Source organism: Balaenoptera ricei, chromosome 1, assembly GCF_028023285.1.
Source record: "Balaenoptera ricei isolate mBalRic1 chromosome 1, mBalRic1.hap2, whole genome shotgun sequence".
NCBI lineage: Eukaryota > Metazoa > Chordata > Mammalia > Artiodactyla > Balaenopteridae > Balaenoptera > Balaenoptera ricei.
Window position 1 is genome coordinate 31765798 of NC_082639.1, and position 27516 is coordinate 31793313.

At 43.4% G+C, this 27516-nt stretch overlaps 1 protein-coding gene across 14 annotated transcripts in view; it reads left to right on the forward strand.

The window, feature by feature from the left end:
* The window catches only part of MACF1 (microtubule actin crosslinking factor 1), a 333257-nt gene that overhangs the window by 20055 nt on the left and 285686 nt on the right, over positions 1-27516 (forward strand). The window contains exon 1 of one of the 14 annotated variants that reach the window (XM_059919483.1): positions 27131-27308. The exons of the other annotated variants lie outside the window; for them this stretch is intronic. Within the exon in view, the coding sequence (XP_059775466.1) occupies positions 27257-27308 (52 nt within the window). The 5' untranslated portion in view covers positions 27131-27256. Of the gene's footprint in view, positions 1-27130; positions 27309-27516 lie in introns of those variants that run through there. 14 annotated transcript variants of the gene reach the window in all.

Here is a 27516-nt window from a genome sequence, read left to right on the forward strand (position 1 = left end):
AAACGGTAGAGTAGGAATTCAGATCTAACTCTGTGGGACTACAGAACTCCTGCTCTTAACCACCATGTTATACATCTCCTTGAATAGAATTGTCTGGCCCGAGTCTCCTTCTTTTCTCTAAAAAGTCCTAGTTCTGGAAACATGCCGACTGAAGGGTCAGGGGAGTGACCTTTACGTGCAGTCTTGGGAGCTCTTATTGTTTGTGAGTGGGAAAAGGAGTGTGACTTTAGTTGGCACTTTTTACCTAGTGGTTTAAGTCTTGCCAAGGGGCCCTAGTCAGGTGTGGGACATTGTGAGTTACTTTAAAACAAAAAATACTGCTCTAGAACTGAAGAGGAAAAAACACAGGCTTTCTATGCTTATCTAACTCTCTTTCTTATTACTGCAGAATTACACGTGCTTATTGTAAATTTGAGCAGTACAAAGAAAAAGGTAAAAGTTCTCTTTTCTAGTCTTTCTCCATCTAGTGCCACTGGTTAGGGTAACTGGAGTTTAAGTTTAAGTTTAGTTTGTATTCTTTCAGCTTTTTCCTTGCCAGGCTTACTTTTTTTTTTTTTTTTTAAATTTTTTATTTATTTTGGTTTTTTTTTTTTTTTGGCTGCGTTTGGTCTTCGTTGCTGCGCGTGGGCTTTCTCTAGTTGTCGCGAGCGGGGGCTACTCTTCTTTGAGGTGCGCGGGCTTCTCATTGTGGTGGCTTCTCGTTGTGGAGCACGGGCTTCAGTAGTTGTGGCATGCGGACTCTAGAGCGCAGGCTCAGTAGTTGTGGCGCACGGGCTTAGTTGCTCTGCGGCATGTGGGATCTTCCCGGACCAGGGCTCGAACCTGTGTCCCCTGCACTGGCAGGCAGATTCCCAACCACCCCGCCACCAGGGAAGTCCCTCATATTTTTTTTGAATATACTTTATTGTAAAGATATTGAATATAGTTCCGTGTGCTATGCAGTAGGACCTTGTTGTTTACCTGTTTTATATGTAATGGCTTGTATCTGCTAATCCTAAACTCCTGATTTATTCTTCCCCTACCCCCTTTCCCCTTTGGTAACCATAAGTTTATTTTCTATGTCTTTGAGTCTGTTTCTGTTTTGTAAATAAGTTCATCTGTATCATATATATGTGTTTTTTCTTTTTTTTAAAATTTTTTGGCTGGGCTGTGCGACATGCGGGATCTTATTTCCCCGATCAGGGATCGAACTTGTGCCCCTTGCATTGAAAGCACAGAGTCTTAACCACTGGACCGTCAGGGAAGTCCCTGTATCATATTTTTGATTCCACATATAAGTGATATCATATGGTATGTGTCTTCTTCTTTCTGACTTACTTCACTTAGTATGATAATCTCTAGGTCTATCCGTGTTGCTGCAGTGGCATTATTTCATTCTTTTTCATTGCCAGGCTTACTTTGAAACTGCCCCTCACCCTCCTTTACTCTTTCATGTTGGTCATATCTCTTCTTATCTCAAAGCCTGACCTCTATTTTATTTATATCTATATTATTTATTTATTTATTTATTTACTCAGGGTGGCATTCACCTACATACCCTGTAAAAAGCAGCCTTTTATTGGGAAGGGCTATGTAGGAGAGATAGGCTGTAGATTGTATGCCAGTATAGCATATGGCCAAAATTTCTTAGTAGAAGACATGGTCTCTCCACACCCTGGCTACTCACTGCATTCCTTGCCTTATACCCCTGTAATCCTTTGCTGTATTCATACCCCTCTGCATGCAGTTTACTCACACTCCAAATTGTTTCTGGTTCATTTGTCTTGTTCATATTACTGCCTCTGTCTGCAGAGTCCTCCTAAATCTATTCTCTTGAAAAACTTATCCTTCCTGACTCAGTCCAAATGTTATGTTCTTAATGATAACTTTTTGAGTTCTTTTGAGTGGGTGAATTAGCCACTCTCTTCTCTCTGCTTTAATATTCCATGCATGCATATATTATTTTTTTAATCATAGCATTTATTTTTAATGCAAATGTTTTAGTATATTTTTCTTATGTTTATTAAGTAAATAAAAAACCCATAATGATTATTATTGCTTTATGCAGACAATATTCATTTAGATTTACCAAATATTTACCTTTTTTAAAAGTTGCTTTTCCTTTCTCCTAGCATGTCCAGTCTTCTGATTGGGATAATTTTCCTTCTGCCTGAAAGCTCCCTGTACTAATATTCTGTAGTGTGGCCTGCTGGGTGATATATTCTTAGTTTATATTTGCCTCATTTATTTTTGTTGCTATATATCTGGCTTTCTTTGGGGCCTTCGTTTGGTATTTAGGACTTGTGCCTCTGCTAGAGCCATCCCCTTTTCTGTAAAGTCTTTTCTCACCTCGCCTAATGAAATCCTCTTTGTCCTTGGAGCTCAGATTGAGTCCTCCCTTTTCCCATTAATCCTTTGCAAACCATGCTAACCTGTGATAACTCATTCTGCTTCTGAACTCACAGTGTTCATTTCTATCACTCATTGGCCAGTTGACCATGTATATCATCATTTGTATTTTATCATTTGTTATTTAACTTCCCGTGTATTTGCCCAATTAGATTGTGCTCTGGGGCTCACAGATTATTTGTCATTTTGCCTAGCACAGTGCCCTACATTTAGCAGGTATTCACCAAATGTCAGTGCGATTGGATTTTCTTAGTACTTTACACCCTGTTAAAGATCAGGTGCTCAGAGCCGGAAGCCTGAGGGAGCATTCAACTGATGACATCATGTTGGCTGCCTATCACGAGGGGTGTGTGCCACTGAGGAGTGTTGGCAGATGAAATACTTGTGGAAGAGCTTATGCTTCCTCCTCATGAATGGGATTCAGACTCCACACTGGGGAAAAGAGATAGTAAGTGTAGGAGGAGGGCTAACAAGGGGATGGAAGGGAGGATGCTGTATCATTAGATATGAGGATATGACTTTATTAAAAACATAAATAAAAGGATGGTGTAAGGCAGAGAGAAGCTTCTTGGAACCAGTAGGCTGACTAAGTAAATCAGCTTCTCTGGCGCTAACCAGTTATTGCCATTCATTTTCTTTGCCATAAAACTGTACCACCCAGCTACTTGCTTTCTCATTATGGTGAGTCTGGAGAGAGAGCTTAGTTTAGAATCAGGAAATCCAAGAGAGATGCAGAATAGTCAGAGTGGGCAAAGGGGTGGGGATATTCCTTTCATTTGTCTTTCCAGCCCTAGGCCTTAGGGGCTGCCAGAATCTCCTTGCGTTTGCTAGTAGCGGTTGCTACTGGAGTAGTATAAAACCTCTTGTTTCTAGCCCTACTTCTTCCTTTTGCCCATCTTTCTTCCTTCCTTCACCGATGCCCGCCTGCCGCACACACTAGTCATCAGCCTCATCTCTGAGGCCCAGGTGTGCAGTGGACGTTCTGCCGTTAACTGCCCAGGCCTTGAATGTAATCTGTCTTTCTATCCTCCACTCCTCTGCCCTCCCCAAATGATAGGAAGGTAGAGAAAGGGAAATAGAGTATGATAGTTCAAACTCTTCTGTGGCTTAGAGAGCAGAATGGTTTTTGTTTTTTGTTTTGTTTTTTTTTTTTGGGTCGCGCTGTGTGGCATGCGGGATCTTAGTTCCCTGACCAGGGATTGAACTCGTGCCCCCTGCATTGGGAGCATGGAGTCTTAATCACTGGACCGCCAGGGAAGTCCCAAGGGCAGAATGTTTTGATTGCTTGATTTAGGGGTCTTGGGGTCTCCTAATACGAGAATCTATTCTTTTGTTGATAGAAAGGCCTCACTTCATTCTTCATTCTTTTTCTGTGAGTAATGTGGACCTAGAAAAAGTCTTGTGTTGAGGGTTTGGTACCTGCCCCCGAAGGGAAAAAGATCACTCTTGGACTTGATTTTTTTTCCATTAGTGGTTTCTCATTATCAGAAGTTGAAAATTAGTGCTTTGAACGTAGTATAGAGTATAACAGTATAAATATAGCTAAGACCCTAGTACGTTTATAGTAATTGGGCTTTGTTTTTGTTTTTGTTTTTTTTTTGGCTGCATTGGGTCTTTGTTGCTGCGCGCGGGCTTGCTTTATTTGAGGTGAGCGGGAGTTACTCTTCTTTGCGGTATGCGGGCTTCTTGTTGCAGTGGCTTCTCTTGCTGCGGAGCACAGGCTCTAGGCACGCAAGCTTCAGTAGTTGTTGCACACGGGCTCAGTAGTTGTGGCTCACGGGCTCTAGAGCACAGGCCCAGTAGTTGTGGCGCACGGGCTTAGTTGCCCTGTGACATGTGGGATCTTCCCGGACCAGGGATTGAACCTGTGTCCCCTGCATTGGCGGCCACCACTGTGCCACCAGGGAAGTCTGGGGCCTTGGTTTTAAAAATACCTTTTTAAAGTACGTTGTTTTAGGCTAGATGTCTCCCTACTTTTTGTGGGATGATTTAGCTGTGGACCAATCTGGAGGGAATAACAATACTAAATGACTCTTAAATCATCAAACGTTGTGATGTTACTGAGACTGTCTTGGTGGGGAGAGTTTTGGTCCACAGGAATAATATGGGTTTCCTTTCTTTCCCTTCAGATAAATCCTCCTACGTGTCCCATTCTCTGGCTATGGGAGGGATGGACAGTGGGGAAAAGTTTGTACACTCATCTCATTGTTCAAGTTATTTCCTGGGTGCGGTTCTGCAGAGCTTCCTCTGAGAGCTGACTCAGGAGTTCTCTTCCATTGTGGTAGTGTTCTTGTTTTTACATGCCATACCAATTTATAGCCTTGGCATTTGGGACAACATAATTTGGAGGTGTCAAGTTGGGAATGAGGAAAGTAAAAATATTTTCAGAGGTTCCTTGAGAGGAAGGTTCCTTTCATTGGGCACACCAGTTCTCCCTAGATGCTATGGCTTGAGAACTGAAGCATTCTAAGCGTATGTTCTTCCTTTTTGATGTCACCGATCCCTCTGAATAACAGTTATTTGTTTGTCTTTCTGTGTCCCATGAGACTGTGCATCTTGAGAGCTAACATCTCATCCATCTTTTTGTCCCCAAAGTTTAGCGCAGTGCCCAACTTGAAGTAAGTGTTTACAAATGTATGTTGAGTTGAATAATGGAGGGAGGCTTTAAATGCATTGTGTGCCGGCAGATGCACGCCTAGCATATTGAATTGGGAGGCATTAGTAGAAAGCGGAGATAGGCGAGAGAGATAAGTAAAGGAATTTTTGTGAATAGGACATAGGGAATTTTTGTTGCTGAAGAATTTATTGAGAAACAGTTGTTTTGCAGTCTTCCTTTATGTAAGAAAGCATTTAAAAGTTGAGCGTTAGGGGACTTCCCTGGTGGTTCAATGGTTAAGACTCTGCCCTCCCAATGCAGGGAGCCGGGGTTCGAGCCCTGGTCAGGGAACTAGATCCCGCATGCCGCAACCAAGACCCAGCGCAGCCAAACAAACAAACAAATAAATAAAGAAATAAAATAAAATTAAAAAGTTGAGTGTTAGTTCCATCTGACTAGCTAATGACCTTCCATAAGGCTTCCAGTCACTGACCTTCTTTGTAGCAAGGACTAAAGATACGTGCCTGTACCTCTTAAATGGAGGGATTCAGCTAAGGGGGGGGATCAGGATTAGATTGTGCATAGGAAAGAAAGCACTGAGACCCTGCTAGCCAGCACTGTGGAAATATAAAGCTCTTATTATGATGGCTGCTGTTGGCAACAGAAAGTCTCAGCCTCTTCCCTGGTTTGTATTCCACACCCAGCCACAACCTCAGATTGGGTGGATGCAGACTTTAAATATTGGGGTCACCTGTACCTGTTGGCAAATGTCCCTTGTGGTTTCTCTGATTATAATTTTTGGCTCTTTCCTACATCAGGAAAAAGTAGGAAGTTTGTGGAGTTGTGCTTTTGGTTGGCATTAGGGCATGAGGGGCTTTCATTTTCCACTTTTAACTAGTAACTATCTTAACTAGTGAATAGCTATAACAAAACAGCCCTGGCTTGGAAATTCTTACCTAGGTAGTGACTGAAGCTTGAGAGGAACTCGGCTTTCCTAAGCCCCAGCGTTGAGAAGAGGGCTGTCATTTCCCTGACATGGCTGGGATCCTGGTCGGCCGATTTCCTGTCTCTGTAGGGATGTGATTCCTCCCCCTTCCTTCTGGAAGAATGGGTGGTTTTTCATTTCCTGTTGGATAGCATATTTTCTGAGTACCAGGAGACACTTGCTGGCTGTAAATCATCTGGGTTGTGGGGTGGGATGGAAGCCGCTTTTGTTTTCAGCAGAACTGCTTTCGTCTGAGGGATATACATACACACGAACCCAAGCTTCCCCGTGCCCCCGGGAGAGACACAGGGCCCCGAGGGATTGTTTTGAATCCTTTCCTGGGCTGTGCGTACTTGACCTGTGGTAGTGGAGCCCCTTCTCCCACTTAGGCCAGAAGAGCTTGGCCCCTCACGGGGCCGGCATGCCGTGGATTCCACTCTTGCCTCATCCTCTGGTCAGCCCTTTTGGTGCCTGAATCTACCGGGGAGCAACTGTTAGTCCCTGGTGGAAGTGACACCGTTCTTGGAATGGAACCTGGCAGGATGCCCCCCTGAGCCCTGACAGAGTGACACAGGCTGGGACTGGAATCTGGCTGTCCAGATTTCCTGCCCTCTGTCCTTACTTGCAGCTTCCTCTCTGGTGGCGTGGGAGCTGGTCATTAACAAGCGGGGCCACCTGTGGACCCACACAGCTGTTTCTGTTCTGCCCATCCAGACTGGCCTGCTCCTCATCCATCTGGAGTGAGAGCAGAAGACAGAAAAGGGAGGAGTGGGGAGGTAGTCATTGTGATCCCCTTTGCTTCTCCTGGAGTTTTGCTTAGTGTCTGGGGACCTGGGGTTTAATTTTGTGACACGCTAATAACTCTTTAGGTATTTTTTTTCTTGACTTTGGAGAAGTCCTTAAAAATTCTTACAAAATAGGACATTGCTTGGTAGGTTATGAGAAATGTCATTTCTGGGTTTTGTGTGTAACACAGCTTTTCTTAGTGTGCCAGGGTTTACGTGACTAGGTAATTGGTATGTTTAAAGTTCTTAGAGGTCATCAGAGGAAGAACAGCCTTAGAAGTGGAATTAGTGAGCATGCTGTGACTTTTTTTTAAAAAAATAAATTTATTTATTTATTTATTTATTTTTGGCTGTGTTGGGTCTTCGTCGCGGGCTTTCTCTAGTTGCGGCGAGCGGGGGCTACTCTTTGCTGCAGTGCGCAGGCTTCTCGTTGTCGTGGCTTCTCTTGTTGCGGAGCACGGGCTCTAGGCGTGCAGGCTTCAGCAGCTGTGGTACGTGGGCTCAGTAGTTGTGGCTTGCGGGCTCTAGAGCTCAGGCTCAGTAGTTGTGGAGCACGAGCTTAGTTGCTCTGTGGCATGTGGGATCGTCCCTGGCCAGGGCACGAACCTGTGTCTCTTTCATTGGCAGGCAGATTCTTAACCACTGCACCACCAGGGAAGCCCCATGCTGTGACTTCTAACAGTAAATTCTTCCTTTTACCTCTGACCATGTCACCCTTCTCCTTGCTCTAGGGGCTTTCTGGTTTGTGGCTATTTTATAGTATCAGATAAATTTCCCCTCTAGGGTGGAGAGCAGCATCTTATAGTGGAAAGGGTGTAAATGTTGGAATCCTGGTTCTGGTACTTACAAGCTCTGTGACCTTGGACAGTCACTTAACCACTGTGTGTGATCTTTCTAACTCCTCATTTGCAAAATGTTAGTGATAATAACTATCTTGTAGGGTTTCTGTAAAGGTTAAATGAATTAATATATGGAAAGCATTTTGCTTGGCACATTGTAGGTATGCAATTGTGGCTTCTTTTTATTAGTAAGAGTCATGATAAAATATGATTTTTTAAATAATTTTTTAAAATAAATTTCTTTATTTCTTTATTTTTTGGCTGCGTTGGGTTTTCGTTGCTGGGCACGGGCTTTAGTTGCGGCGAGCCGGGGCTACTCTACGTTGTGGTGCACGGGCTTCTCATCATTGTGGTGGCTTCTCTTATTGTGGAGCACAGTCTCTAGGCGTGCAGGCTTCAGTAGTTGTGGCATATGAGCTTAGTAGTTGTGGCTCGTGGGCTCTAGAGCGCAGGCTCAGTAGTTGTGGCGCACGGGCTTAGTTGCTCCGCGGCATGTGGGATCTTCCCAGACCAGGGCTTGAACCCGTGTCCCCTGCATCGGCAGGCGGATTCTTAACCACTGTGCCACCAGGGAAGTCCTAATGCTTTTTTTAATGTGGTAAAATGTACATAAAATTTACCATTTTAACCATTTTTAAGTGTACAGTTCAGTGGCATTAAGTACATTCACACTGTTGTGTAACCATTACCACTGTCCATCTCCAGAACGTCCCAAACTTAAATTTCATACCCATTAAACAGTAATTCCCATTCCTCCGCTCCCCCAGCAACCACAGTTCTGTTCTCTGTCTCTGTAAGTTTGACTATTCTAGGTACTTCATATAAGTAGACTCATACAATATCTATACTTTTGTGATTGACTTATTTCACTTAGCATAATGTCTTTAAAGTCCATCCATATTGTAGTATGTGTCATAATTTTATTCCTTTTTAAGGCTGAATAATATTCCTTTGTATGTATGTACCACATTTTGTTTATTCATTCATGCGTTGATGGACCCTTAGCTTGCTAATAATATGATTATTTTCAGTAGCAATATTGTTGGATTGATTCTCTATAGTTAGAACTCCCAAAGCTGGGAGGAAGAGGTTGAAGTGAGGGAAGATACATTGTTTGTGTGTCGACGTCATCTCTCTGGGTTTTGGTTGCAGGACATATTTTGATTGGAGTCTGACAAATAATGGAGCCCATTCTGATTGGAGCCCATATAGAGGGTCCAGGTCTGGCAGAACTCCAGGGGGAAAAGTATTCCTTCTTAGCCTAAGCAAGGATTAGACTTTTCCCCAGGAATAGACTGCTTTTCAGTGCCTGTAGCTTACCAGCTTTGCCTTTCCTCCTGCCCTCTTCTGCTCTTACTATGAATAGGACTCTTGCTGTTGTGACATATCTAGACTCTTAATTTGTTTTACACAGGTCAGGGCCTGAGGGGCAATTGTCATAACGACCGTACAATGAACGGCCAGCTGTGTGCCAGCCTGGCTTGTAGGATTTGTAGGATATATACACACACGTGTGTACACGTGTATGTATATATGTATGTGTTCATATATATGCATGTGTATATGCACACATCCTGTCATTGACAGTTGACACAATATAGAAGCTACATGCTCTCCTTTGGCTTCCTCTCAACCAAGTCCACCACTAAAATGTGTACATTGGCAACGGGGGGGTCCCAGGATGATGGTAGAGGTCTCCAAGGGGATTGAAGCACAAGAATCTTAGCACGGTGGTCTTGACAGCTTGGATAGTCTCTTGCAGTTTCTACCAAAATTCTGAAGAGAGTACTCTGCAGCTCTGACTTTGCCCATCTTCAGGCCTGAGTTTGACCTGGAAAAGTCCAAGAGCTCAGGCTTCTGCATCCTTCACTTATGCTGGACATAGTGAGTGGAGGTCGAGAAGGAGAGGCAGCCCCTCCAAACTCCTGGATCCCTCTGTGTGGACTCTCTTGTTTGTTTATAGGGGTTGAAGGACAGTCTGTACTGATTTGTCCCCAGTCCCTCTCTGGGCTTAAGGGAACTTCAGTGTCATTGGGGTTTTTTGCCCCATTGTGTTAGGGATACAGGGGCACATCCCCTCAGTGCACTCCTCCACCCATCTTGATCTACCCGCATATTTCCTGTTCCATACCTTCATTGTCTTTATACCAGTTATCTTTCAGAAGCTATTCAGGATGATTTTATGTTGTCAATATAATGTGAGTGAACTAATTCTATATTAAGTTAATGAAGATCACACTTACTATTCAGTTCTAGTTGTATAAATACTTATGACTAAAGAATTATGGTCATGCTTTGTGAAGGCTGCTACAGGAGAGGATCTAAAAATAAACCTTAAAAAATCTATTTTAGAGAAACATAGATTAAATATGAACGACAGTAGGGGGCACTTGTATGACAGTGGAGTAAAGACAAGCACAAGTGTGTTCAGTTTGATTTTTGAACTTTAACTTGTTCCTTGGAAAGTTAATATTTTTTCCTTAGGCAATTTTCTTTAGGTAAAACTGACAGTTGAATTTTAAAGATAAAGATATTTGGCATGATGAACAAGTTATATTTACTTTACCCTTGTTGACTAAAAATGGACTTTCTTCAAAGTTTGTTAAGTTTATTTTCTTACTTTCAGATACTCTTTGGCAAGCAAGAATTACTAGGTTAAAATTACATTAATTCATTCAACTATAACAACATAGAAAGCTTTAAAAATTTGTCTGAAACAGTCTATTGGAAGCCTCAATTTCTGTATCAACAAATTTGTGTTACTCTAGATTATGCGCTTACCGGTCACTCAAGGATCTTGTTTAAACGCTTTCTCGTACAAAAAACAATGAGTGAAAAGAAACAAAAAACCAAAGTAAATGTACTCATGTGTATTTAAATAGAGGTACCAACAAACACTTGAAAAATGGCTAAGAGGGTTGAACACTTTCCACTTCATTTTGTAGCTGGTGTTCGGTGAACAAAGATTTGTCTTAATTGAATAATGATGTCGAATGGTCCGAAAGGCCCAGTCTTTGTGAGCTCTCTCTCTCCTGGATTCCCGAGGAGCAGCTTTGATGAGGAATAACAGTATCGTTTTCAAACTGGCCCCTGCACAAACTACATAATTATAGTTATTCCATTTTCCATACATACAGTATAGCTGGCTCTTGACCCCTGAAAATGGAGTGGAGGCATGCTGAATACTTCAGGCTCATAGATAAATCCTGAAACTAATTTTAACCCACTGTTTCATCATTTACTCCTACTTGAAGTACCAAAGATGCTTATAGGAGGAAAAGTGAACAGTGAACATACTCTTCCCCCTTGTTTGCCCTTTTCCTGCCTTTTTAATGTTATCTCCCATTATTCTTTACAGCTGGAATGAACTAGTAACCCCCACCCCCACCCCCGCCCCACATATATGCCCTGTGTTTTCATGCCTTTGCTTATGCTCTTTCCTCTACCTGGATTTTCCTTTCATTTCCATATCTTACTTGTCCTTCCACATCCATCTCTAATGTCAGTTTTTTTTGGTGCAACATTTCCTGGTCCCTTCAGGTACAAGTCATATCTTTCTAAACTTACATAATATTATTGAAAGAAATTCACTTAAAAGTAATAGTAATAGTAACAACTGACATTCATACGGCCTTTTGCAGAATGCTTTCGCATGTATTAGCTCTTTTGTGCCTCACAGGTAGTTATTTTGCTTGACAGCCCTGGAAACTAAGGCTCAAGGAGGTAAGGTGACTTGCCTGAGGTCACACACAGCTGGAACTGAGTCTAAATATTGTGACCTCAAACGCAATGTTCCTTCCATCAAAGAATGCTGTCTGCTGATTCTTATCACTTGCTGCTGTGTGTTGCAGTTACTTCTGTAAATGTCATGCCTGATGCACTGCTTTGTGCTGTCCTTAAAGGAAGGGTTAATGCTTTGTTCTTTGTGGCCCTCATAATCCCATAGCACAGAGTACTGCGTGTAATAAGGCATCGATAAACATTTGAAAGGCTGATGATGTGTTGGGGAGATGTTGATGAATGCATGTACCTGGCACAGTGCCTGGCACATAGATGCCTAATAAATATTTGTTGAATTTAATTGTAAAATGAATCAAAGGCCATAGTTAATAAGAGCTTATATGGCACTTACCAGGTGCTACACACTTTTGTAAATGCTTTGCCTGATACCAAGTCATTTAATCCTCACAACAATAAAATGAGGTGGGTACTGCTATTTCCATTTCACACTTGATGAAACTGAGCAACAGGGAGGCTAAGTGATGTGCCAAGGTCACACAGGTGGTAAGCAGTAGAGCTGGGCTTTACACTGACAGGCGGTCGGCCCTAGAATCCACACGTACTCTTAACCATCATGCCACAATCAGTTGTTCGGGATATTTTTACACTGTTAAGTTCCTCCTGAACTCCTTTCTGTCTTGGGTGTGTCTCAAATAAAGCAAGCAGAAGCAGCACAGCTTGTGAATTGAGCAGTGGTTCTCAAACTTTAGCCTGCATCAGAATCACCTGGAGGGCTTGTTAAGCCATAGATTGCCGGGCCCCACCCCCAGCTTCTGATTCAGTAAGTCTGGGGTTGGGCTTGAGAATTTATATTTCTAACAAGTTCCCAGGAGATGCTGCCGGTGTGGGACCACTTGGGTAGAGTATAGGGGTTGAGAGCATGGACTCTTGAGGTTAAGCTACCAGGGTTTGGATCTTAGCTCTGCTGTTTACCATCAGTCCTCATCTGTGAAGTGTCTGCAGCGACAGCACCTACATCGTAGGGTTCTCATGGAGATCGAATGAACTAATACAGGTAGAGTGCTTAGTTCATAGTAAACGTGCATTGTTAGCTACAGTAATGGTGATAAGACATGGTTCCTGCCTTTGTAGAGTTTGCAGTCTAATGGCATATAGACTTAAACCTAATAAATGATAAAATGATGTGAAATTAGGTGTTAGTTCACGAGGTTCTGACTGTCAAGGGCCTTAGAGGTGAAGTGTGTGTATGCTGTGGGGCAGGAGAAGCAGTGAGGGAGCAGGAGGAGGAGGAGGTACCTGGGACTAGGAGGTGATGGAAAAGTACACGGAGTTGAGAAAGGTTGGGGTGGTCAGTGGTTTCCGTTTTACAGCCAGAGAATTGGAGGTGGGGGTGTTGGAGAGAGAGACACAGAGAAAGAGAGACTGAGAGACACAGAGAAAGAGAGACTGAGAGACAGAGAAAGAGAGACTGAGAGACATAGAGAGACTGAGAGACAGAGAGAGAGACTGAGAGACACAGAGAAAGAGAGACTGAGAGACAGAGAAAGAGAGACTGAGAGACACAGAGAAAGAGAGACTGAGAGACAGAGAAAGAGAGACAGAGAGACATAGAGAAAGAGAGACTGAGAGACAGAGAAAGAGACAGAGAGACATAGAGAAAGAGAGACTGAGAGACAGAGAGAGAGACTGAGAGACACAGAGAAAGAGAGACTGAGAGACACAGAGAAAGAGAGACTGAGAGACAGAGAAAGAGAGACTGAGAGACAGAGAAAGAGAGACAGAGAGACATAGAGAAAGAGAGACTGAGAGACAGAGAGAGAGACTGAGAGACACAGAGAAAGAGAGACTGAGAGACAGAGAGAGAGAGATGCTTGCACTCTGTTGGCCAGAGAGAGAACTAACTCCTTTTCCCATTTCTCTTCTTAGAGCTGCTAGCTGGTCTGAAGGTGAAGCTGCTGGCAGTTTGCTCTTTGTTGGGAACAGTGGCTAAGGAAGTGGTTTGCTACTGGCTTCTGAAACTGGGCTCTGCAGCCTTTATCCTCCACAGCTGATTCACATACTTTTGATTCTTGCTGAGAAAGGCAGTTGTTAGATTTGGAAGTTTTCAGATTCCAGCGCCAGCTGGACAGCTGACCCTCTGGTAACTGTTTCCCGAACCGCCAGCCCTCTGTTGCCGCATCTCCCTGGGCCCCTTCTTTTCGACTTTGAAGCCATATCCTATATTTAGTGAACTAGCCCGTTAGGGGTTGGAGGAGGATTGACGGGGAGTCTCTCCCACCTCAGAATTCTGGATGGATGGAGTATTTGGGCCTAGGAACAAGATGTATCCTGCTTAAAAACTTTAACCCCTTCTTTGTCGGGCGTGCTCAGGTGACAGCTTACAGTGTTAAGAATGTGCCTCTCTCTAGCTCATGGGTAAGGAAGGAGCAGTGTTTATTTTTGGGTGTCCTGAAGAAAATATTTGGGAGAAGGAGTGGGGAGAAGCCCAGACAGCTCCATTTATGGTTGAGCAATGCTTGGTATTCTACAGAGGGACCGTATGGGCCGTGGGGAAGAGTTTAGCAGTCTCATTGTTCACCTCTTGCTCCCTCCATTCAGGGATGATCAGGGACACCGCATTAGCCATCACAATGGGACAGGTATTCCTTGGGCTGACATGAGCCTCACCCTCAAATCCCGGGCGTCTTCTGCTCCGCCAGCCTGCTGAATCACCACCTAGGAATGGCGGTAGCCAGGATGCCTCCTGCAGTGCCTGGAGCGCTCTCGGCATGCCCGCCGTTGACTGGTCTTGGTCTCCTAGACACGGCTTGGGCCTCTCCAGGCCTGCTGGAGTGATAGGCTGGGTCTTAGCTCCCCCTCCAGCTTGTTCCACAAGGCGATGACCTACTTTTCAGAGACAACTAAGTGTTTGTGAGCAGAAGAAAGCGGTGACCCAAGTGAAGGTGAACCAGAGCTGCATTAAACAAACACTGGGAGTTACTTTTTTTTGTCTCGCATATAGCAGGGCCCACCCACCTCAGTCCCAATGGAATCGCTGACCAGGCTGATGTGGGGGCCAAGTTCCAGAAGCTTATGAAGATGGGCAGCCACCCTTGAATGCTCGTTTCTTCCATCGATGTACTTTAGTGTAAGAGAGAGCCTTTTATAATCATTGTACCCTTTGTCTTTTGGGTGATAGGGGAAGGCTTGAAAGGAAGTTGGGGCTCTTACAGTGAGTCAGCGCTATAAGCCAGCAGTCCCTTCTGGTGACAGTGTTCTGCTTCATTTGTAGCCCCTCTGAGAGGATTTGAATCTTTTTCTTTTGTACAGGCTGGGATAATAAGCTAGATGGGAGCCCAGATCTTTACGGAACAAGTGAGTAGCTTGTTTAGGTTTTCCTGTCCTTGTGAGACAAGGTTTAGATTCAGTTTTTGCAAGTGAAAGGAAGTGAACTCACTTTTCTCTTTCCTGGATGTCACTTACCTTATTAGCAGACCTCCAGCTTCTGCTTCCCTGTTAAATATGATGATTATGCTCGAGTTGTCACCCTTACTGTTGTAAGTTAGCACTGGGGGAAGGATCCAAGGCCCTGGCATAAGAAGGACAGTGACTCTTGTCCTGTATCAGCTGGCTCTAGGGCCCTGGGGGGATTGCTAAACTTGCAGCTGGGCAGTTTCCTAAACTTTTATTTTCAGCAACTCCACACACACGACAACTCCCAAATCTCCCTGTTAGTAAAAAGAATAGTTACTGATGTTGCACCCAGAGATCTGGATCAAATCTTAAAGTCCAGGAAGGAAGGTGCTTAGGAGAAGAACTCAACCCTGCCACTCTCTCACTGGAATTCCTTCTGATAACCTTAGAGGTGTCAGTCCCATTTGAAGAACTAGTTTACATATCAGAGCAGGGCTTGGAAGGCAGCATGGCATCAACGTTGGTCTTGGAGATGGCTAAGTTTCTTGGGGAAGAGATTTGAGGTGACCTGAAATTGCCCCCCTCCTCCTAGGAATCCCAGAATCTGGTCACAACCTCCTTTCTTCCACTTTTCCCATCCCTTTATGCCCAGGAAACCTGGTCTCTGCTCATTTCCTAGTCTCTCAGCCTCTTCGTGGTGTCATTGTCCTCCCATCGGTCCTGCATGGCCACTCTTGCACTGACGTTCTCAGGTCTCTTTCTTTCTCCCACACGTTCCTGTCCTTCCCGCCGTGTTCACTTTCCCCACGGAGCTGCTGAGTTCTGCGGCATAGCATTGTGCTGACGGGCTCCTTCACAGATTCATGAGCTCCAGCCACAGCTTGACTCTCAACCCTGCCCTGAAATCTCTCTGTTCTCTCCTGGGTGACTCCCATTCCTTTTCCTTACAGCAGCTATTCCAGACTTTCACCATTCTCCTCCAACTTTCTGCTCCACCCCACCTTGTAAACTCTCAACAAGCCATTTAGCCTTTTACTGTCCACAGCTCTGCCTCTCAGCTTCTCTGTAATCTTCCCCAGTCCTCACCTCATTCCCTCTTGTTTCAGAGGCAGTCCTCCGGGCATGTACATAGTTTGTATTCTTAGTGTCTCCCCACCTAGTGACTCTTCATAAGTTTTCTCCATCCTAAGGAAGAAACGTCTTTTAAGCTGTCTCTTCTTCGACCTAACTCTGCTTTTTATTTTTTTAAACCCCTAAACCTCTTTAATAGCCTTTCTTATATTCCCTTAGTCATCTTGACCCACGATAGCATGGCTTTTGTGCTCACCTGCCCAGCTGAAATCGCTCTCACTTATGATGACCTACCTGCAGAATTCACTGTTTCTTTTCAGTTCTCACGTTTGACCTTGTCACAGCTTTTTTTTTTTTTTTTAATGTTTATTTATTTATATTTATTGTGTCTGCGCCGGGTCTTAGTTGTGGTGCTCGGGATCTTTGTTGAGGCATGCATGCAGGATCTAGTTCCCCAAGTTGGGATCGAACGTGGACCCCCTGCATTGGGAGCATGGAGTCTTACCCATTGGACCACCAGGGAAGTCCCTTGTCACAGCTTTTGACACTATATTTGGGCCTCCTTTTTTCCCTTCATTGTGTGCTCTCCCTGGATGAGTTTACCTACTCTGGTGATTTCATTTATCAACATTGTCTACGTGTACAGTGATGACTCTCAAATCAAAATCCCTGAATACGAACTTTCCCCTGAGGTCCAAAATTGTATTACCAGATGACTATTGCCTTTTTCCACTTTGAAGTCTATAGAAGTTCTAATGTAACGTATCCAAAACCAAGCTTATCCTCATCCCCCTTTTTTTCCCTGCCCAAACATGCTTCACTTCCTACTGGTATATACACTATCTCAGATACCAGTATCACTCTCTGCCTGTTTGCCCAAGCTGGAAAATTCAGGTTGGTTTGTTTTTTTGTCTTCCTTCGTTCTCCACATCTGACACTAAGTTCTATTCGTTCTAGCGCAGAAACATCTCCACATCCATCCTTTCCCTCCCATCCATCCTGGCTGGACCCACTGCCCTATTTTATTTTATTTTTATTTTTTAACATCTTTACTGGAGTATAATTGCTTTACAATGTTGTGTTAGTTTCTGCTGTATAACAAAGTGAATCAGCTATATGTATACTTATATTCCCATATCCCCTCCCTCTTGCGTCTCCCTCCCACCCTCCCTATCCCACCCCTCTAGGTGGTCACAAAGCACCGAGCTGATCTCCCTGTGCTATGTGGTTGCTTCCCACTAGTTATCTGTTGTACATTTGGTAGTGTATATATGTCAGTGCTACTCTCTCACTTCGTCCCAGCTTACCCTTCCCCCTCCCCGTGTCCTCAAGTCCATTCTCTACATCTGCGTCTTTATTCCTGTCCTGCCCCTAGGTTCTTCAGAACCTTTTTTTTTTTTTTGATTCCATATATATGTGTTAGCGTACGGTATTTGTTTTTCTCTTTCTGACTTACTTCACTCTGTATGACAGACTCTGGGTCCATCCACCTCACTACAGATAACTCAATTTCATTTCTTTTTATGGCTGAGTAATATTCCATTGTATATATGTGCCACATCTTCTTTATCCATTCATCTGTCGATGGACACTTAGGTTGCTTTCATGTCCTGCCACTGCTCTGTTTTAGGCACTCATCATCTTTGGCTGACTGTCAGTGATCATGCTGTATCTCTTCTTAAAAGCTCCAATGCTCACTGCCTTCTGTTCTTCCACAAGGTAAAGTTCAGACTTGGCTTGGATGTGATTCTCAGTTGTATCCCTTGTTTATGTTGTTTGCTATGCCTTGGATGTTCTTTGCATTTTGTCAGCTTCACAAACTCCTATTCATATTGTTAAGTAATCTTCATCCCAGCTAAAATGAACTAGCTTTTTATGATGTTCCAGCTTCTTTCCTTCTCTCCAGGAAAAATTTAACTTACCTCCTCATCTGAGTTTTCATGGTACTTTATACATCCCTTTGTGATAGTACTTATCGTTGTGTTCTACAGTTGTCTGTGTATTTGGCTCTCCTAGACCATGAGTTCAATGAGGGCAGACTGTGCCTTCTTCTTCCTTTTTTTTTTTTGGTACTATAATAATTGGTTGAATTGTTGGGTTGGTTGAATTGTATACAAAGGTCTTGCTATCTCCAGATAAAGGATGTTTGGAAAGTCTAAAGGAGCTATGCTGCTGTTGGATATTAGCTGTGGTAGCATCTGCTCTACTCATTTTATTTCACAAAATACCCTTGTTTATTGTATGAAAATTATAAAACAATAAACAAAACTATAAAATTAAACTCACCTAAAATCCCACCACTTTTGGATAACCACTGTAAGTATTTCGCTGTATTTTCTTTCATACATTTTCTTCTGCAAATATATACATATAAATACAAATTTGTAAAAATATACTATTTGTAACTTGTTTTCTTCACTTACTGTATGGTAAAAATCTTTCAGTGTCAAAAATATGTACTCCTATCATAATTTACCTTGTTGTCAACATTCCTGTGTGTGGTGCAGTGAGACTTGAGATGGCCCCCTAATTGTTGGACTTTTAGGTAATTTTGCATCATTTGCTGTTATAAACAATGGGATGAATATACTTTGTGTGTGTGTGTATTTGCACATTTAACCACGTTTCTTTTATATAAATTCCTAGGAGTGAAGTTGCTGTGTCAAAAGTTATTGGACACTTTAAAAATTTTTAGGTATATTTTGCTAAACCCCTCTCCATAAAAGTTGTACCATGTGGTTGAGTTTTTATACTTCATTGAGATTTTTTCCACCTGTGGTAGGTTTTGTGTTTCTGTCAGAGGTTTTATCTATTGGAATGATTGAATTAAGGCTGTGTTTTAGGAAGACTGATCTAGCAGCACATGCAACATGGATTGGGTGAGAAGGAGGGAAGTCCTTTTTTTTTTTTTTTTTTTAAGGCTGTTTAAGCAATCCAGGTGAGAGGTAGTGAGAATTAGACAGGAGAGGTTGACTATTGAATAAAGGAGGTGACTGTGAGAGGTATTTGGAAGAACCGATAGGACTTGATAGTGGGTTGAGCAAAGGATGGTGCCATTACTCAAAGGAGGAAATTCAAAGGAGGCATTGATTTGAGGAGGAAAGATGTGGATTCACTTTTAATAACTTGAGTTCTAGTTGCTGTGGCATGCTCGGGTGGAAATACCCCACAGGCAGCGGGCACTGCAGAGCATCAGTCAGCAGAGAGGCCGGCTCAGTCTCCTCAGCCTGATCTTTAAAGCCCTCCATAATAACCTTCCCAGCATCCTCTCCAGCTACCTCCTCACATCGAAGCCCGACAAGACTGTCTTTCTGGAGCGTCTTCACTCACTGTGTCTGCTGTACAGATCTTACGCCTTGTTCATAACCCACCCCGAAGTCCTCTAGGAAACCTTCTCCGATCACCCCACTGGAAGTTAGTTCCTAGTTTCCTAAATTCTAGTGGCAATTTTTTAAAGTATCATTTATATTGTACTTTAACATCCTATTTGTACATATGCTTTATTTTCTTCTGCAAGATTGGAAGCTCCTAGAGGTTGAGGACTATATTGTAAACTCCATTTTATCTCCAACATTGCCAGCTCTGTATATGGCACATAAGTGTCCCAAAATGTTTGGTGATTTATGGAGTAAGTGGAACCAGCTTTAATGTAGTAGTAGTAATACACTGGATTATTATCATTCTACAGCTAACACCTAATAAAGTGCAAACACTATTTTTTGCGCATTTTCCTACTTATTTTTCTTAAAATAATACTCAGATATATCAATATTATGGGAGGGGAAGTGGTAGACAGGAGATGTTAAGTGAGAATCCTCTTTTACTTGTTCTTTGTTTCCCCTAAGATTCTTAAGAGTAGTATATATCTGACCTTTAGCTTTTAACCCCCTCCGCTCTCCTGAAATTGCTGTTGTTAAGGTCACCAATCATCTCCTAATTGCCAAATCCAATGGTAATTTTTCAGCCCTGATCTTACCTGACCTTTCTGTGGTACTTGACACCATGAAATGAAACACTCCATCCTGCTTGAAAGCTCTCCATCCTTAACCTTTTATGACCTCATCTTTCCCTGATTTTCTTCCTTCGTTTACAGGTTTATCTTCCATTAAATAAAGGTGCTTTCTGGGATTTTGTCTTTGGCCCTCTACATAATTTTCTCGAGTGACCTTATTCATACTCTTGGCTTCAACTGCTGGGCCTGATCTCTCTCCTGAGCTCCAGACACTTGTCTCTGAGTGTTGGAGAACTTCTTTTGGATACTGTATAGGTATCTTTTACTCAACATGTTCCAAACTGAACCCTTCATCTTCTTTCCAGGAAACCTGCTATTCCTCCCTTTATTTAAGGCATTGTCTTCTACCCAGCCACACAAGTGACTTGACAGTCTTCCCTCTCTTGGTCCATCTACCCTACCCCACCCTAACTCAAACAATGATCAAATGCTGTGTAATTTTACTCTCACATTCCTTCATTTCTTCCCATCCTGAATACTATTTTCTTAGTTCAGATTCTATTATTTCTCAGCATACAACCATAACAGTGTCCTAACTAGTCTCCCTCCCTTCTGTTTTGCTTCCCTCCTTTTCACTACTGCTAAATGCTCTTTCTAGAATTAAAATCTGATCATCAAAAAAGTCATTCCCGAGCTTAAACCCTTTCAATGGCTTTCCATTGTCTTTAGGACGAGATATGGTTTCTTTAGCATGGCGTGCAAAGCTTACATGTCCTGCCATCATTCTTCCAGGGCAGTGTGTACCCTGCACGCTATCCATATCAAACTATTTTAAGTTCCATAAATATATCATGTTTTCTCACGTTTCTACTTTGTTTCCTTTGTCTGTGACACTCCTGTCGCCATCAATCTAATTCCCTCTGGCCCTGAAGTCCCAGTTCCAGCAGCATCTCTTCTGGGAAGCCTTCCCCAGGCTTCCCTGCTTCCCTGCTTCCTCTTCTCTTCGCTTCTGTGCACCTTCATCAGCATCAGCTGCGCTACATTGTGTTTGGTTCACTTGCTCGTCTCTCTCACTAGATTGTTGGCTACTTGAGGGAAGAGACTCTGAGCTCTTCATCTCCATCCTCAGCGCTCTACACATTTGGCCCAGGGCAGACACACAGGGTAGGCTTGTTGAATGTATGAATGACTGCTTGAGAAGGTTCAGTGGTCAGCGGCAGTGCTGGCATCAGGATTCAGAATCTCAAATTCTTGGCTTTTAAACGCTCATTTATTTTTTGGCTAGGCAACGTGTGCACATAATTGAATATTCAAAAGGTACAAAGAGATATACAGTGAAAAGCCTTTTTTTTTTTTTTTTTTCACCCCAGCCACCCTTTTTCCTCTCCCTGAAGACGGTCAGTTTATCAGTTTCTTGTGCTTCCTTCCAGAGATATGTGCATTTACATATCTTATGAATTCATTCACATATCTTATGAATTCATTCACATATCTTATGAATTAAGGAATTAATTCAGCAAATATTTATTGAGTACCTAGCATGTGCTAGGTACTATGCTAGGCTCTGGGGACAAACAGTGAGCAAAACAGATAAAAATCCCTGTCTTTGTGGAATCTCAATTGTATATATTCTTCCTCCTTCCTCTTTTTAAAAACGTAAATGAGAGGTACTATACACACTGTTCTGACATTTTCTTTTACTTATTGTATCTTGACTATTAATCCATATCAGCACATATAGACCTTTTTTTCCTCCATGCTTATTATTTCATTGTATGGATGTACTATCATTTATTTAGCCAGTTCCCTATTGATGGACATTAAGGGTGCTGCCAATCTTTTGCTCTTACAAAATGCTAAAATGAAAAACTTTGTTGTACACTTGTCATTTTACATATGTATATTTTTAGGAAAAATTCTTAGGTGTGGAATTGTTGGATCAAAGGATATGCATATTTGTAAATTTGATGGATAGTTTCATCCATTGCTTTAACTTTTTATTATGACTATTTCAAGCATATAAACAAGTATAGAAAATACTGTAGCATATACATATGTATCCTCTACATATGTACCACTACTCATTAAACAGGTGTTGTGCTGACACCCTCACTGAGGTTCTGTCTGCTAGATGCTTTTAGTACCACCTTAACACTGTAGGGTACTCCAACAGTATGTTATCTTAGACTCAGAGTAAGAAGTTTCTCAGAACTCATACCCTGCCATCCTGGAATCACCACTAAGCAGTCTGTCTTGAACTTAAAAAAATATGTATAACCTCATTGTTAGCAAAAGACAGCTTCAGAGGAGAAGTCCATTGTGTTATTTTTAGTACCTGCAATCTGACTCTCAAAAATGTTTATTTTGCCTCCTTTCTCTGCTCAAAAGCAACAAAGAAATGCTACCGGAAGTTGGTGGCCTGTCTTTTTGGAGACTTGTTTTATTTGCTGGTGGAGAAGCCCAGGTGAATTGGGCTAGAAGCACAGCATCGCATTCCCCTTTGTCAGAATAACTAAATGTGGTTCTCCTTAGCAGGCGCCTACTTTTAACTGACTTTGTGTCTGGGTCCTGATGGAGTTGATGAGAGAGACTGTTCTTGGAGGGGGGAAGCTGTTGATCTCTATTACACCTGCATACCTGTAGCCGTTTCAGTAGGCTTTTGTTGAGATAAATTTCCTTCCCTCCCGTCTCTCTGCTGGAGACCTCTAACCTTGTTCCATTGGTAGGTGACTCTTGCTTCTGACCTTTTTCGTAGGTCCTCAGAGTGCCTAGCAATGAGGCTTTTACATTATTTTATGATTTTATAAACCTAGTTTCAGTTGGGGCTATAATCTGAGGTCATGCAGGTTCAGATTCACTCTAGAAGCAGGTATTTCTGCCTTCCCTCCCAATTGCTCATTTTTTTTTTTTTTACCTTGTTTGGACTTGTACTATTATGTAATCACCGTAGGGAGGAGAGGATGCATAGGATTCACCCATTTCTCCATGGACCACACAGCCAAGAAGAAAAGGATCAAGGAGAGGGAGCTGGTTTGACGGTCCATGGCCTAAAGCACAAACCCCCTTTAAGCCTGTTGTCGGGCCTTAGTATAGGTCTGACCACACAAAGTACCTCTCCAGGCCACGGTTGAGTGCAGGGTGGGCAGAACTCCTGGGACCCGCACTTAGTTCCCGTTACAGCCTCCCTTTGTCTTGCCCTTTCAGTCCTTTCCTTCTAAGCAAGAGGTCTGACTTCTTTTGTCTTCAGTTCCTCAGCCCTGCAGAGACAGCCTTGGCCCTGGGGACAACCCTTCTTCAGATGGTAAACTCATTTTCTCTGTATAGGACCAGTGGGACAAGGTGTAATTCAACCCCGTGCTCCATCAGACACTGCTGCCAGGGGAGACAATGAAGAAAGTGATCTTTGTTGCTCCCTGAATAGGACTGTGAACCTGGCACCTGCTTTTGTTACTGGCTTATTAAGTCACTGGAAACATTTTTGTTGTCTTCCTGGGTCAGCAGCTGCTTGGGGGTAACGGTGGCAACTGGCTGTCAGGGTGTCAGTCCTGCCTCAAAGAAAATGATGTCTTTAAGCAGCATTACCTTTCTTTTTTTTTTTTATTTATTTATTTTTGGCTGCGTTGGGTCTTTGTTGCTGCGCGCGGGCTTTCTCTAGTTGCGGCCGACGGGGGCTACTCTTCCTTGCGGTGCAGCGTCTTCTCTTGTTGTGGAGCACGGGCTCTAGGCGCACAGGCTTTAGTAGTTGTGGAGCGCAGGTTCTAGAGCGCAGGCTCAGTAGTTGTGGCGAATGGGCTTAGTTGCTCCGCGGCATGTGGGATCTTCCCGGACCAGGGATCGTACCTGCGTCCCCTGCATTGGCAGGCGGACTCCCAACCACTGCGCCACCAGGGAAATCCCAAGCAGCATTACCTTTCATGTCTCTAGACCTCTTGTCTTCAGGGCTGGTGTTGAGAGTGAGCAGCTGGGCCTTCACTTTGACCACGCATGACCCTTATCTTCTCTGAGTCTGAAGAGACAGTTTCCTTCCTTTTTCCTTCTGCTCTCTCCTTAGGCTCTGAGTTCTGTGTTCCAGGCACGTAGGTTGGGGCCTGGTGCATGGTGAGTATGCAGCAGATGTGTGTGGAATGGGTGAATTCCTTAACTGTGCATATTTAGTGTCACTGACCCTGATGACGTGAGGGTGCCTTGTCGGAGGACAACCTTTGTTTTTAAGAGAAAGGTTGCCTCAAAGGAATATGGAAGGTCTTGATTTCTAGAGGCTTTGGGGGAACTGTGGGAACTCCAACATAGGACTTGTTCTCTCCTTCTGGGCCTCGAACTTTCTCCTCAGCTGAAACTCTGCTGGCAGACTTGCTCTCCTGTTTCAGGAGTAATATCCTGAATCTGACTCAGGCCTTCTCTCTACCTGGGCTCCAGCGTCCCTGAGCCCACCCGAGGGCAGGGCAGGTAATTTCTTTTTAGCTGTCATCCTGTCACTATACAGTCAGCAGCCCTGAGGACCACACCTCATGCACTGAAGTCTGGACTTCCTGATCTGCCTGCATTCAGTCAAGCTCCACTCAGCTCTTTGGTGTCTGCGCCTTTGTAAAGGCTGTTGGAGACAGCAGGGCTCCCCCTTGTCAGCAGCTGGCCAGAGTGTCTGTTAGACTGCCAGATCCTGAGCCTTTCACATTTGTCTGTCTCTGTCTGGAACTTAGGGCAGACTCTCTCTTACCACCCGAGGTTACCTCTCACTGTTTGCCATCATGGGACCTATGAGGATAAAAGATGAATGGCCATGAGGAGCACAGAGAGTTGTTGGACTATGGTGCTTTGAAATGCTCTGATTCTGGGGAAAGGTCCCTGGTGTGCAAGAAAACAACTGGAGTCCAGGCCACTGTCCCCCCTCCCCACTTCCCAAGAGCCTCAAGTTAACCATCACTCACTTCATAGTTCTAAACATCCTTGTTTTTGTTTAATTTTTATCTGATAAAATGTTACTAAACAATTTCAATGGTGAAACATGCAGAGGAAATGACAGACTAGCATGTGTTGTCTTTTAAATGCACTTAGTTCAAGTGGCTATTTTAAAAGTCAGTTGTTCCTGCTGTTAGATTCCTGTTGTCTGGGCTGCTTTCCTCCCTTAGGTGGGAGGAGTCTCAGATAGAATTTTACGGGGGCATTAAAGGAAGGGGGCCCAGCTCTTCCCCGGCTGATTGATCATTCCTTTACACCTTGTTCTTTTCAGTACTTACATTCAGATTGTTCTATGTTAATTGCTCTCAGATCTTCACACAGACGAGGTCTTAGAAATCAGTTCAGAGGTTCTTTACCTATGGTTCACTAACCCCTATCCACTTGTAAACAAAAGTTTGTAGGTGGGTGAATATGTGCCTTTTCCTAGGGAGAGTATCTTTAGTTTTCATCAGATTCTGACTGGAGTTTGTGGCCTAAAACAAAACAAAACAAGAACTAGCATTTTATAGGAATTTGGAGCTCCTGCTCACATAGCTAGTTAATGGCAAAGTTGGATCTTGAGATAAACTCTGGAATCCAGGTATCTTGACTCTATAACCAAAGTTATTTCCATTGTGCTCTCTTATCCATACTCTTCCAGGAGAAATAGTAGAATAAAGCCAGGAAACAGACATACGTGATCTGAACTGTCATTTAATGTTTGCCTTTCTCATCCACAGCTTCATTTCAGAGGTGAGGAATCCAAGGCACCTGGTCTGTTGGACTAGGTGACCTCAAAGACACTTTGATTCTCAGAGTAGTATGTTGTAGAATCTATATTTGGTGTGCGTGTATGTGTTTACTGTTTCCCACTGTTTGTTATGCTCTGTAAGCATTAAACTCTCTTTTAACCTTGCCCATTAAATGGTTCTTTGAGAAAAGAAACCATGTGTTGTGTGCCCCGTGACTCCTAACACTCAAGATCTGCACAGTGGCTGGCTACCTTGTTGGCACTGTTGACCGACTAGTAGCATAGGAAGGCACAAAAGCTTGGGTTGGTTATTTTTATTATCCAGAGATTTTCCCTTTCCATTATCTTAGCAGCTGTTAATTTTATTTAGCCTGATATTTTCAAGTAGACATCCTCCCTTTTCTCTTTGGTTTCACAATGCTACTTATACAGTTTCTCCACCTGTATCCAGCCTGCATCATTGGGAGTTCTGTGGAACATTGTGTTTGGCACACTGTGAGTTCTTCCAGGTCACTGAATGGCAGCCTGCCTGGCAGGTTACTCTGAAAAACTTCATACCTGGGAGAGGGGTGTCTTTCTTATGAGGGGTTGTTCAGTGGAGTCTGACTTGGTTATTGCTCATGGATACTTAGCTCAGGTTTGGGAAATGTATGTTCTTTTCATGCTGTCTTATTGGCCTGATGTGTGACTTTTGGCTAGTTTGCTTAACTCTGTGTATTTTCTCATCTGTAAATGAAAATTACATACTTTCATATGTATGTTACTTTCACATGTTACTTTCATAAAAACATTTTCAAAGATGAATATAACAATGCAGATGAACTACTTTGCCTTACAACAAAGATGCTAAGAAATTTAAAGATGCTAAGAAATTTAAAGATGCTAAGGAATTTGAAGAAATTTAAGAAATTTGCTAATTTTTTCCTCTAATTATAATCTGTGTAGCTTATCCTAAGAGCCTGTGACAATTGTGTGTGTATGTGGGGGGGTTAGTCATCTTTTTGAGGCTGATGGAGTAGAAGGAAATTTGCATCAGCTACTGACATCACTAAAGCAAAGTAAAAACAAATTAGCTGAGTGAAACAGTGCCCCAGCATGGGGAGAATGCGGGTGGTGTCTGGGCTGCATTTTCTCCCTTGTTGTTTTTGGGGAAGGTCTTGCCTCCCTGAATTGGGCTTTTAGCATTTGGGGAGTGGCGTCCCAGAACAGTTTCTGCTTCTCTCCGGACTGTGTTCATATGCAGTGCCTCGTCTGTGTGTGGCTGTATTCCAGTCTGTAAACATGACTGCTGTGAGGAGCGTGCAGGGTTGGTTGTTTATTTTGTAAAACCTGTCTCATTGCCATGTGATATTTGCCCAGGAACTCGTGTTGTGACATTCTTATGGTGAGTGTGGCCCTTTAAAAGTTTCATTCTCAGATGTTAGATGAGCCCCTAACTGGTGTCCTGAGAAGCATTTAAGCCTCTCTCCCTAGAGTTTAAACCAGAGGAGCAGTAATCCCAGTGGAGCCTGGGCTGGTGTCTAAAGAGAAGGTAGCAGATGAGGTGGCAGATGATAGGCAGGGGCTGCTGTGGTCTCCTGACTCATTTGCACAAAGGAGGGGCTGGCCTATCCTGGGGAGGTGTTTCCGCTCATTGCAGCAAATGAGGGCGCACAAAGGGCTGTAATGTAATGAGGCTCCTCTGGTGACGTCACTTGCAAGTGTGGTCAAAGTCCAGTTCTTGGGGGCTAGGAGACGGCAGTGGAGCTCTCCCTTCTCAGCTGTCACTGTGCCAAGGTGCCTACTTCCAGCCACTGAGCCGACACAGCTAAGCCCGGGGCATGAACGCTTACAAGTACCAGAAGTTCCTGGAGGGGCTCAACAACCTGAGAGGTATTCCAGGGCTTCTGGCTCCCCGCCTTTTGTCCTTGCTGTTTGTGTGAACACTTGCTGTGGTGTGTGTTGTATGGGGTCTTTACTCTCCATCAATCCCTAGGGGCTTAGAAAGGCCTCTGACTCAGAGCTGGCCATAGTTTTTTCTGTGTTTGGGCAATTACATAGAAGGAATAGAGTTTGTAAATGCAGTAGTGGGTGACGGGAG